General features: G+C 38.1%; 1 protein-coding gene across 9 annotated transcripts in view; it reads left to right on the top strand.

The window, feature by feature from the left end:
* Positions 1-12,834, top strand: part of USP40 (ubiquitin specific peptidase 40) — a 79,508-nt gene that overhangs the window by 41,010 nt on the left and 25,664 nt on the right. For 8 of the 9 annotated variants that reach the window (XR_006335914.1, XR_006335915.1, XR_006335916.1 and 5 more), the window contains 5 exons: positions 2,625-2,748; positions 4,065-4,122; positions 9,364-9,417; positions 10,170-10,258; positions 11,546-11,632. Coding sequence is in view for 6 of the 9 variants with exons in the window: in XM_043878006.1 (XP_043733941.1) it covers positions 2,625-2,748; positions 4,065-4,122; positions 9,364-9,417; positions 10,170-10,258; positions 11,546-11,632 (412 nt within the window). In the remaining 3 variants the exon portion in view is untranslated. Of the gene's footprint in view, positions 1-2,624; positions 2,749-4,064; positions 4,123-8,378; positions 8,915-9,363; positions 9,418-10,169; positions 10,259-11,545; positions 11,633-12,834 lie in introns of those variants that run through there. The other variant, XM_043878010.1, reaches the window with a different exon arrangement.

The raw sequence follows: 12,834 nt of genomic DNA, 5'->3' as shown, positions 1-12,834 counted from the left end.
AGTTACAGTGCTACCTCTTAGTAGAACTCTAAAGCTTTTTGTTAATAATGATAAGAGTTAAATGTTTCTTTTTATTTCTAGACATTGTGTTCTATATATCATAAATAGGAATGTTCTTGGTTAGGCGACCGGGAAAAATATGATATTGTAATGTGGTTTCTTTTTTTTTTTAATTTGGTAAATGTGGTAACTGAATAATACAGGTATAGGCTGTGTAGGTTATATACAGTGTAGGTTAGTTGGCAATAAAGCAGAATCCTATCAAATAATTATAATCAGTACTCATCTTAAGACTGAGGACACATTCTCACAAAGAAAGTTCCCGAAATTTTTCATGAGAAGGGTATTATGACTTGTCTGCCTTGTCACAAGAATCTCAGAAGGCAGTTCAGTTTTTTGTTAGAACCTGTTTGCCATTCTCCAGCTGCCCAGGTAGGGCAGTTATGTGGGGAGATACACCCTTGATTCCTGTAAGTCACATTTGAAGTTTAGAAGTGTTCCTCTCTTCATTTTTGTTACCCATGTCTGTGCCAGTACATTTCTATGATCGGTGTATCATATACCGTAAGCCCCCCAGTTTCCATCCATTGAAGACTTCAGATTATGACCAGTGAATCAGTTTTCTGCTTTATCAGTGCTGTGAATGCACTTAGATCACAGAGGCCCTGTGTTATTAGTGGCTGTGACATAGAGAAGCAGGGCGCTTGTGAACTGTGTTTATTTTGTATTACGCTCACCACTCTCTTTTCAACAAGTGTTTTCCAGACACTTATTTGCCCACCTTGTTTGTTTAACTTAAACTTTTATTATATATTTCTTTTCAGAAAGTAATATACATTTTTCAGGACTTGGGAGATGCAGGGGTGAAAACAGGAGCCCCAGAACAGCAGACCTGTACCTGTCCGTGCACTGCGCACTCGTGCGGTGTCCACCTCCCTCAGCTTTCTGAGTGCGAATAACTGGGGGCTTGTTTTGAAGGTTTTTTTTCTTTTAAACACCATAGTGACAGTTTTGTAGATAAATAGTTATATCCTGCTTCCCCTCATGTTTGAAGTCTCTTCATACACCTCATTTCATGGCTGCATAATAACCTGTGTTGTGTTTACCCGCCTGTGCTCCTGTGAGGAGTGGGCAGGGACGAGGCCTCAGGGACTAGCTGCCTGGCTTTGTTTTTTGCTTCATCACTTACTAGTAATATGACTGTAAGCAAGTTACTTCATCTCTTTCTGCCCAGATTCTTCTGTAAAATGAGCATAATAATTAGTACCAGCTTCATACACTTGTAAGAACTGAAAGAGTTAAGAGCTTACAAGGGTTTGCACATAGTAAGTGCTAAATATTTTAGCTAGCACCCTTGTCATTACCCAGTTTTTCATTATTTGAAAGTGGTCTTCAGGGAGTATCTTTGTGCTTTAAGCTTTGCCATATTTAGGATTGCTGACTCAAGGTGGAGTCCCATTGTGGAATAACTGAAATGAAGTGTAGAATTGTGTTTTAGGGCTCTGCTGCTGCTAAGTCGCTTCAGTCGTGTCCGACTCTGTGCGACCCCATAAACAGCAGCCCAGCAGGCTCCCCCGTCTCTGGGATTCTCCAGGCAACAATACTGGAGTTGATTGCCATTTCCTTCTCCAATGCATGAAAGTGAAGTCGCTCAGTCATGCCTGACTCTTAGCGACCCCATGGACTGCAGCCTACCAGGCTCCTCCGTCCATGGGATTTTCCAGGCAAGAGTACTGGAGTGGGGTGCCATTGCCTTCGCCAAAGGGCTCTGCTACATACTCCCAAAGAGGCCTTCTGCCGGCCCATTCAGTGCCTCTGTGAAAATTAGAAGTCACTCCTTCCTTGAGAACCTTTACTATTTTCTGTAGGAAAATCTTGTTAGAACAGGATACTCCACTGCCGTCTGCTCTCATAATAGATTTTTTTAACCTCTGTAATAAAAATACAAATACACAGTGTGTGTGGTGTGAGTGACATCCATTAGATGTGGCGTGTTTATCCAGGGGCAGCCTGCACAGTGTGCGTGCTGTCCTGCTGGTAAGCTACTTCTGCATTCTGTGGGTGGGCTTTTGGTGTGAAAGTGAAGTCACTCAGTCGTGTTCAACTCTTTGCCACCCCATGGACTGTAGCCCACCAGGATCCTCCATCCATGGAATTTTCTAGGCAAGAGTACTGGAGTGGGTTGCCATTTCCTTCACCAGGGGATCTTCCCAACCCAGGGATGGAACTCAGGTCTCCCACGTTGCAGGCAGATGCTTTACTGCCTGAGCCACCAAGGAATCCCTTTTTCAAGCTCCCCTAGTAATTACAGTACGCAGGTAGAAGTTAACAACTGATCATTCAATTACAGCAGTTCTCTCTGAAAAATGTGGCAGCAAATTATTTGTATAAGGCAAAGAATATTTGGAATCATGAATATAGACTCTATAGAATGCTAACACCGCCCTAAAAAGATAGTCAACATTCAAAAGCCCAACTCAGTAGAACTTGGTTACCTTAATTAGCCACGTTAAGTGGAAAATTTTGGAAGTGGTACCTAAGGAAAAGCATGAAGTTTCCAATCCTCTCTGATCCATAAAAGGACTGTGTGAACACACATTTTTTAACTGTCTTTTTACCTACAGTTTGTTGACAAAACAAGGGAAATGGATCAATACTGTGAATGAGATCAACTGGCTCCAAGTTAAAAATTTAAGCCAATTAGAATCTGAAGAGGAGCAAGTTAAAATATCAGCAACTCTTAACACAGTGAGTAGACTATAAATGTGGCTGACAGTTTTTTAGTTAATAGAATTTTGTTTAGAAAGCAGTAGTACCCTAATCTTTTGGAACAGTCATCTCAGTAAACTTACAAATCTTCAGAACTCACCTTTTTATTTGTAACATTTGATTATTGCTTATTTACCTTTGTTAGCCCTTGACACATTTCAAGAAATTATGTGCCTTTTTTCCCCTCCAGAGCCTAGAATTAGAATATGAGAGTTACCTTTTTAAATTAGTTCATGGAATCTCCTGACTTTGATAACTATGAAATGCTATTTTTAAGAGTTTTTTCTGTACTTTTTAAGCCAGGTATATGTTTTGGTTTTGTGTTCTTCGGTGTGTGGATTTTACAAAGTTTATCTTAAGTTGTTCTATGGTATACTCTGCTCTATATAAAGCCAGTTGCTCTTAAAAAGGATATTTCTTCATTTTTTTTTCCATTTAAGACTGTTATACTGGTTTCCTTAAACAGAATTTCAGAAAACATCTTTTTATATTTATGTAGTCTCTTAAGATTTTTTCTGTAACTTCATTTTGAAAACTTAGAATGTTTTCTTTTATATAAAATTATAGTTTCTTAAGGTGCATTAATATTTGTTTGCACAGTAGTGGGGACTATAAGGTCAGCACTGCATAGCTCAAGAGACCTACCTCTTTGACCCTGAGCAGGAGGCTGGTGCAGTCCTTGGTTACTGCCGGTTCTGCTCTGTCTTGGCACAGCAGAAGTGGTGGTGGGACAAGCTGGGAGGGAGGCACTGGTGGGAAAGTAGAGTCTATGATTATCTTTATACCTCAATTTCCACAATTTTGTGCCCTAGAGGCAATTAGCCTAAATTTTTTAAAAAAGAAAAAAAGTCTAAAATAATTTACATAGAAATTTTAAATAGTACTCTTGGATTAGTACATTTTTATATAATTAATGCTTATTGACCCTAAATTCATCATTTTTGACATAAAGAAATATGATTGTCTCCAGTGTCTTTTGTTTGCTATCAGAAAGGTGAGTTGTTTTTTTATTTTTTTGCCTTTTGCTACTATTATATCTTTAATTTTTAAAGTTTTCTGTAGGAGGCCTTTTCTAGTCCAATTATTATCAATTTGGTAAAAACCAAGTTTTTCCCTTTGACTTTGTGGAAGAATTTCAGGGAAGGAAATAACTTTTTTTCAAGCGTGCAAAAATTGTTAAACGTCAGGTAATTAGTAACTCATAATTTGCATATGCACACACTGATAATCTTCATTTCCCTTCCTCCCATTGTTTTTAACTTATACACAGTCATTAGTTTATTTCTCTATTTTAGGTGGTGTTTGATATTCGAATTAAAGCCATAAAGGAATTAAAATTATTGAAGGAACTAGGTAATCATTTATGTTTGCTTTTGGTTTAGTTTTGTTTTGATTTTTAAATGAAAAAATATGGGAGAGTATTTATAAAAAAATATGTGATTTAGGGAAAACTCATGTATCTACCACACAAAATGGACAAATGTCAACATCTTGCCAGGTTTGTTTTTCCTTCAGATATTACAGATAAAGCCCCGTTGTTCTCCTCAGCTCTAACCCTCCCGCCCTCCCTCCCCAGTTGCAATCAGTATATCTGATCTGGGTGTGTATCTAGTTTCTGAATTCACATTGTATTATGTATATTATACTCCATACATATATGTATGTGTATATTATATTTTAACATTTATATATATCATAATGAATATAACATTCTGCAAATTCACTGTTTACTTGGCATTAGATATTCTTTTACAACTTTTTGAGGTATAATTTACATATGATAAAACATCCATTTTAAGTGTAATTCAGTGATTATTAGTAATGTATAAAGTCGTACAACCATCACAGCAATCCAGTTTTAGAACATTTCTATCACTCCAAAAAGATCACTCATTTCCAGGTCCCTAACGGCCATTCATCTACTTAATGTCCCTTTAGATTTGCTTTTCTGGACATTTCATGTAAATGGAAGCATATAATATATAGTCTTTTATGACTAGCTTCTTTCACTTATATTATTTTTGAGATTCATCCACGATTTAGCATGTTTCAGTAACTTGTTCGTTTTCTTGCGGACTAGTATTCCATTGTATGGATATATCACATTTTGTTGGTTCATTACCAGTAGATGGATATTTGGATTGTTTCCACTTTGGGGATTTCATGAATAACTCTGCTGTAAAGATTGTGTCTTTGTGTAGTCATATGTTTTCTATTCTCTGGGGTAGATGTACAGGATTGGAATTTCTGGGTCATATGTCACAATTGTGTTTAACTTTATAAGAAACTGCCATACTGTTTTCCAGAGTGGCTGAGGCATTTACACACCCACTGGCAGTGTATCAGGGTTGCAGCTTCTTCATATCCTTACCAGTATTTAGAATTCTTTTTTTTTTTTTTTTTTTTTTGGCTGCTTTGCGTAGCTTTCAGAGTCTCTATTTCCTGAGAAGTGAACGAGCTACACTATTTGATTTCAAGACTTACTCTGTAACTGTAGAAATCAACAAGTGTGTGTTGTCATGAGAGTAGATACATAGAGCAGAGGTCAGCAAACTGTGGCCTACAACCTGTTTCTCCCGTGAATTAAGAATAGTTTTCATGTTTTTAAGGGCTCTTTTAAGAAGAATATGTAACAGAGATCATATGTGGAAATGTTCTAAAGTGTTTTTGATAGAACTACATTGAAATAGCTAGAAACAGATGCAAACACACTTAGTTGACTCTCAACAAAAGTGCCAAGATATTTCTATGGGGTATTTCAGCATACAGTGCTGCACCAGTGGATAGCCATAAATGAAACTCCAACTTTGCCTTCAGTTCAGTCACTCAGTTGTGTCTGACTCTTTGTGACCCCATGGACTGCAGCACGCCAGGCCTCCCTGTCCATCACCAACTCCCAGAGCTTACTCAAACTCACATCGATCGAGTCCAACTTTGCCTTGCATCATGTGAAAAATGAACTCACATCATTTAAATATTAAAACTTAAAACTATTAAATTTCGGGGAGAAAACATAGAAAATCTTTGTTACTTTTACCACAAGGAAGAGATTTTTTTTTTAAAGACTCAAAAAGTACAAATCAGGAAGGAGAAAGCAATTAGACTACTGCAAAATTTAAAACTTCTTCAAAGGGCATTGGAAAAGACAAGCCACAAACTGGGAGAAAAAATTTATAAAACATGGATTTGTCAATAGACTTGCATCCAGTATACAAAAAAAAAAAAACTTATCACCTAATCAAAAGACAAACAGCTCAAGTTGGGAAGCTGCTTTACGAAAGAAACTCCACCTGTGAACACCCAGCAGGCACAGGGAAAGGTGCTCAGTATCATCGGCCAACAAAGTGACACCGTAATGGTGCATCACGACACGCGCAGAATGATGAAAACTTCAGATGCGGGCAAAACCAAGTGATGTCAGACGTGGGGCAGCTGGAGTCCCGTACTCTGCTGGTGGGAGCGTGGAATGATAGTCACTTCAGTAAAGAGCCAGCTTATTTCCTGTGAACTTAGACATGCACTTACCAATTCTTCTGGGTTTTCATCCAAGAAAACTTGAAATACAAATCTTGCAAATACTGTGCATAAATGTTCATAACCCAAAACAGGGAACAATCCAGATGTTCGTGAGCAGGTGAACAAATTCCAGACAATGGGATACTGTTTATCAATAAATGAAGTGAACCCATGCAAAACGTGGGTGAATCTCAAAGACATCATGCCAGGCAAGAGAAGCTAGCATGAAAGAGTGGTACTCTTAGGATTGCATTTACAATGTGAAATTGTCAAAAAAGAAAATCTAAGCTGGAGTTACAGAGTCAGATCAGGACTAGGGGGTGGGGGAGTTGATTACAAAGTGACATGAGGGCATTTGGGGGGTGATGCAAATTTTACCTCGATTTGCTGGTGGTTACTGAGTGTTTTTATCAAACTCTTTGAACTGTGCACTTAAACTGGATGTGTTTTACTGTAAGTAAAGTATATCTCAATAAAGTTGACTAAAAATATATGGCTTCTTAAGATGAACAGTTCATTGTCTTACCGTGTCACAGACCTCCCTTCCACTCTTCCTCCCCTCCAAACTATTCTTTATATAGCAAGTGATCTTCTTAAACATAGGTGCGTCAGATCATGTCACCCTCTGCTCAGAGCCCTTTGTTGTGCTCTTTGTAACGTGTTGCCTTTGGGCTCCTCGCGTACAGGAGCCTCCTTCATCTGACCAGTGCCTAACTAACCTCGCCCTCCACTCATCTGTCGTTCACATCACGCTTCTGTGCTCACTTCCTGGTTTTTCTGATGCACAAGGTCTCTTCCACCCCTGTGACTTCTTAGTTCTGTAATCTCTTTGAACTCCATCCTCGTTACTCTTCATCTGCTAACTTCAGTCTTTCCTTTGGTCTCAGCTGAAATGTTAATGTTCATCGTCCCTGACTGCACAGCCTCAGTCTGTCTGTCTTACTCTAACACCTCGTCCTTTCCTTTGTGGCATTTACTCTATAAGCCCATGTTTTGTGCAATGAATGTCCATCCCCTCCATTAGATGAGGCTCTTTGCAGGCAGAGTCCATGACTGTTTTGCTTATTGTCAGCTTCTAGGACAGTGCCTGGCACATAGAAAACACATGACATTTGTCAAAAGAAAATGAAAAAAAAAACCAGTATTTTAAATGCATTTTTTAAATTGGAGAACTCTAACATAAGCTGTTTCAGTTGTCAAGGAAATTGTATTAGAATTCTGTGCTAGCTTCACATCACTGTAGTATAAGGGCTAGAACTCAGGAATCTCAAAGAGACTCTGCTCTGCTCAGATACAGTTAGACCTTCCAAGGCCCATGCCATTCCTGACCTCTCAGAGGGCTTGCTCCACTCCTTCGAATTCCCCAACTTCATATCCAACTTGGTAAGAATTCTGTTTGGAATTAAAACCTAGTGTCTTCACACAAAGTGGGAATCTTCGCATCCTCAAATATGGCACATTTGCCCTAATCCATTTACTAACTAAGCATAAAAACCACCTAACTGAAATCTAGGTAGTCTCTGTGCAGCTCTGATATGGGTGAATTTCATTGTTTATCAGTTACCCAGCAGCATGGTTCAAATGTCAGCTGCCATCAGATACTAACTGAGTCATCACATTAAGTACAGACTTTGCTATAAGCTCTTTAGTCTGCAGATCACTGTGAAGTAGCATGTACACAGTCAACAAAGGTCTGTCTAGTCAAAGCTATGGTTTTTCCAGTAGTCATGAGAGTTGAGCTGAGTGCTGAAGAATTAATTGGTGCTTTTGAACTATGGTATTGGAGAAGACTCTTGGGAGTCCCTTGGACAGCACGGAGATCCAACCAGTCCATTCTAAAGGAAATCAGTCCTGAATATTCATTGGAAGGACTGATGCTGAAGCTGAAAGTCCAATACTTTGGCCACCTGATGCGAAGAACTGACTCATTGGAAAAGACCCTGATGCTGAGAAAGATTGAAGGCAGGAGGAGAAGGGGACGACGGAGGATGAGATGGCTGGATGGCATCACCAGCTCAGTGGACATGAGTTTGAGTAAACGCCGGGAGCTGGTGGTGGACAGGGAGGCCTGGCGGGCTGCGGCCCGCGGGGTCGCAGAGTCGGACACGCTGAGCGGCTGGGCCGAGCTGTAGTCAGGGACCAGTTTCCTTCACTCCTTAGAGCACGTCAGTAACTGGTCAGTACACGGCTGCTGTTCATTTCACCACATGGGGCAGCAAAGTGTGTAGTTTATGGCCTCCTCTTCTCCCAGTGATAAAACCCAAGTGATACTTTAAAAAAAAAAGATAACTAAACTAGCCAACAACAGTGAAAGTGTCGGAAAGAAACAAAAGTATATGGAGCTGAGGAAGAAATAGCTGACTGGGGATGCTGACGCTGTTGTCATTCAAGAGATCAAGGTCTGCAGCCAGAGGAGCCAGTGAGCGTGAACTCACAGAAGTGAGGAAAGTGGTCTTGACGAAAGTATGAAGATAATCCCAGAGGAACTGACGCCGGCACAGAACTTCATGTTAAAGGAGCTCTTGGAGATATTTCACAAAACTGAAAGTACTAAGTGTGAAATACTGGAAGCTGATCCAGACATAGAAAGAGTATCACATGGAAGCAGAGAAGCTGCTCACCCTGTCCTGTGAGCTGTACGAGAAGAAAGCAGGCCCTGTTTAAACGATTCTTGATCTGTTTTTTGCAAAGGAAACATTTTAATTCTCCATGTCTAGTGTTTTAAATTACAGTGTAAATATTAGTTTTACTATTTTTTTATTTCACTGTACACATATAACTGACAGAGTTTTAATGTTTTGACAGAAATTTTTAAAAGTCACAGTGCAATTGTAATTTTTCTGATTAAGATTTCTCTGCACAGTTTCATCTTGCTCAGATGTGCTCATGGTTCCATGCTGCTGCATAAAGGGAAGATTGCCTGTACGGGGTTTTTTGTTGCTGGGTGGTTTTTTTTTTTTTTTTTTTTTGTCTCTTGTTTGTTTTTGTTTTTCAACTTCTTGCTAGTTAACACAGTAGAGTATCTTTTTGGGTTTTTTTGTTTGTTTGCTGCACTAACCAGCATCTTTTTATTTATAGCTGAGAACAGCTGTCTGAGGCCTATTGATAAAAATGGGAAACTGCTTTGTCCAGGTAAATCTTTTTGTTAGCCTTCAAAAGCTGACATATAATCATGCCATTTATCCTTCTCAACACATTTACTTTATAAACAGTGACTTCTAATACCTAATATTCTGAACGTACCTTTTATAAACTGGTTTATAAACCATACTGTCATCCAGGTGTCCTCCTTATGAAGACTTTCTGTAGAAAGTCTTACCCCAAATTTCAGTCACCTCTGTTTTCTAAAGTAAAACATCTTTCTTCCTGATTAACTGATGCTCATTTTAGTCATGGTTTTGATCTAGTTACTTCTTTCCAGGTTTATTATCAAACTTTTTGTTTTGTTAATTCTATTGTGACACCAATTATCATTGTAACTGGAGACTTGATTCTTAGCTCTGTAATGCATCTTGTTATTAGACTTTATTTACTCAAACTGTTCATGGTAGTTAGCACAGCAACTTTAAACTTGAAAGAAGCTAGTCCATCATTCATGAATCAATTCACAATATTACATAATCCTTGCAAACAACAGCTTTCTGGTTTTTATTGTATGAATCTAGAACATTCATAGCTGCCTCTTAGCACTGTTGCACAGATAACAAGGATAATGTGTTCTAGAGTAAGAAAATCTGAAATCAAACAACTAGAATATATATAATCTTTTTGTAGTTTTCTTCTTTAACATTCTTGATTTTCAAAGAAAGATGATTTCAGTGTATTCTTTTGCCCAAAGAGGTAGGAGTTAGTTACATTTACCATGTTATCAAAATTCTTTATAGTGCCAGACAGATACACTCTGAAGGAAGCAGGACTGAAGATGGGGAGTTCATTGGGACTATGTCCTGGAAAAGCACCAACTTCCTCGCAGGTAAACGAAGGTCACCCGACAGACCAAAACCCAGCTTCCCATGATCAGAAGCTCTTAATTGCAAAATTCTTTCCTTAACTACTGTAGTAATACTGTTTTTCTTAAAATTTTTTTCTTTTCCTTAGATTATACCTTTTATCTGTAGGAATACATCCATGTAGTTAGTTCTCTGTTTAAATAAAAAATGTTATGTCAAAGTGTATTCATAAGATTGTTTTCCTATGAAAATTTTGTGCTTAAGAGGGATCTTTAAAGTTAAGTGGCCTCAGTTTCAACCACCATAATTCATAAATTCTAAAATTCACCCCTTTCCTCCTACATTTTAATATCTGTGAGACTTGGATGCATCTTACAGTCAGTGGCTTCCTATAGCTATAGCTGGTGCTGTGCTTTCTCTCTTAGTGGTACATAGAATAATAAGTAACAACCAGCAGTATTTTAGATTTAATGAAATACAGTGTACTGATTTTGAGTTTAATTACTGCCTGCAATAATAGACTCACAGCAGCTTTTTTCTTATCAGTGTTCATTTTATGTATAAAGTACTATCAGACTGACCTTTGCCATAAACCTCGCCTACTCAATAAACTTTCATTACAGTCCAGAAGGCATAATAATGTCCTTACTGTTAGGGCTCTGCATCAGGGTAAGCTGAACTCATATATCAGGATCCCCCTGGCTCCTGGATCCCTGTTATGGAACTAATCCACTTGATTAGTTTCCCAGCTGCCCCCCACCCTTTAATTTGTTCTTCCCCAAACTCTAGCAAATAGTAGTATATGACAAGCTCAGGGAATGAGAGACATGACAGGTGAAGTTGCATTAGAAAGGAAAAATAAGGCTGTAAGAAACTGAACAGACAGGAGATCAGGTTTACATTTTTTTCTTTGGGTTTCTGGGAGTTGAAGTATATGGGACCTCTGGACAGAAAATAAGATCACAAACTAAGGACTCAGAAAAAATACAGTTAATGCTTACAGTGTACAGTAATTGCAAATCTCCTTGAGGAATGACTGAGAAAGAGATGGAGATCATAGTAGAATAAATATCTGTGAGAGATGTTTATTAGGAGTAAAAACATTGGTGATGAAGTATCTTACTTTTCTAGGTAGTCAAGATTATTGTTTAAATTATAACTTTACTCAACATAAGACTTGTTTTTACATAATTTGAGATTTTTATTAAAGTTTTATGATCTTTGGCTTTTCTCTTTTGGAAATAAATTATATATTTATAGAATTTTAAAATTCAAATTAAATTGGGTTTATATCTCTGTTTCAATCTTAGCTGTTCCTGTTTTTCGCTTTGGGGAGTGATGTTCACCCTGGGACAGAGATGGAGATTATAGTAGAGGAAACTGTATCTGTGAGGAATGTAAGTCACTTTACTTTTGGAGCCAGGGTCTGTGGGTGTTTGGAGTGGGGAGCAGTGGTAACCTGTATTAGGGTTTTGAGATCTAAGGCTAGGGTTTACGTAATATCCTTTAAGGAATTCTATATGCTCACTAAAGGAGTACTTTGGGTGTCTTGAAAGTTGGTGAGCCAACCATGGTTTTAAAAATGAGATTATTCTTTTTTCTTTTCTGACTACTGATAATACATGTTTATTGTAGAAATTTGGGATGTATAAAAATGAATTAAAAGAAAAAAATTAGAACTCCTCATTATCTCTTATCCCATTAATATTCACATTTTGGTATATTTCCTTCTGGTGATTTTACATTATGTATACACACATAATCTGACACAAAGAGGTATGAATGTGTGTGTGTGATAAAGCAAACAGTTACGTTGGTATCACTGAGAATAGGCACTTTCAGTATTGGAAAAGAGACAGATAACATCAATGTGGTTATAAATAAAGCCTGTACTCCTGAATTTTAATTAGAAGAGTCAGAATGAACCTGATGGATTTTTTCTTTAAAAAATTATTTTTCTCTGTCCCCTGAAACAGCTTATGGAAACAATGAACAACCTCGTAGTAGCAGGCACCCCAGCACCCAGACTGTGGTTGCCGAATACCATTTCCAGGAAGGAACTAGGACTTCTTGGAGTAATGGCTTGTCCTGTTGCTAGGTCAGGAAAGTGTGTGAGGGACCTGGAACATCTTACCACAACAGAAGCAGTGAAGCTAGCAGAGACTTCTGAGATTAGCAAAGAGAGTCGGGAGCCAACCTGAAGATGAGCGTTAGAACCTCAGTGGGAATAGTAATGAAATCTGATTCACACATACATAAAACCCATGAGTTCATAATGATCTTTAAAAATAAGCTGTTCATTGCTTACTGTAGTAAGTGCCAGGGAACCATAAAGGAAAGAATCAAATATTTATCCTGTTTTTCTTTTGCAAACTTTACCTCACAATAACCAAATACATGAGAAGATTTTTTTAAAATAGACATATCCCAGCTAATAAAATGAAGAAGAAATTTTAAACTATCACTGTTTTTCAAGTCCTAATGAATTAATGGATCTAAGCCATGATCCTGGAAAACTGCTAAGAGCCCCAAAAGAGCAACATCCAGACATTTAGAGATGCAAAGCAATACCCGTGCTCTTCTTGCCAAAACATAAAAC

Source organism: Cervus elaphus, chromosome 20, assembly GCF_910594005.1.
Source record: "Cervus elaphus chromosome 20, mCerEla1.1, whole genome shotgun sequence".
Taxonomy (NCBI): domain Eukaryota; kingdom Metazoa; phylum Chordata; class Mammalia; order Artiodactyla; family Cervidae; genus Cervus; species Cervus elaphus.
This window is presented reverse-complemented; position numbering and strand designations above follow the sequence as displayed.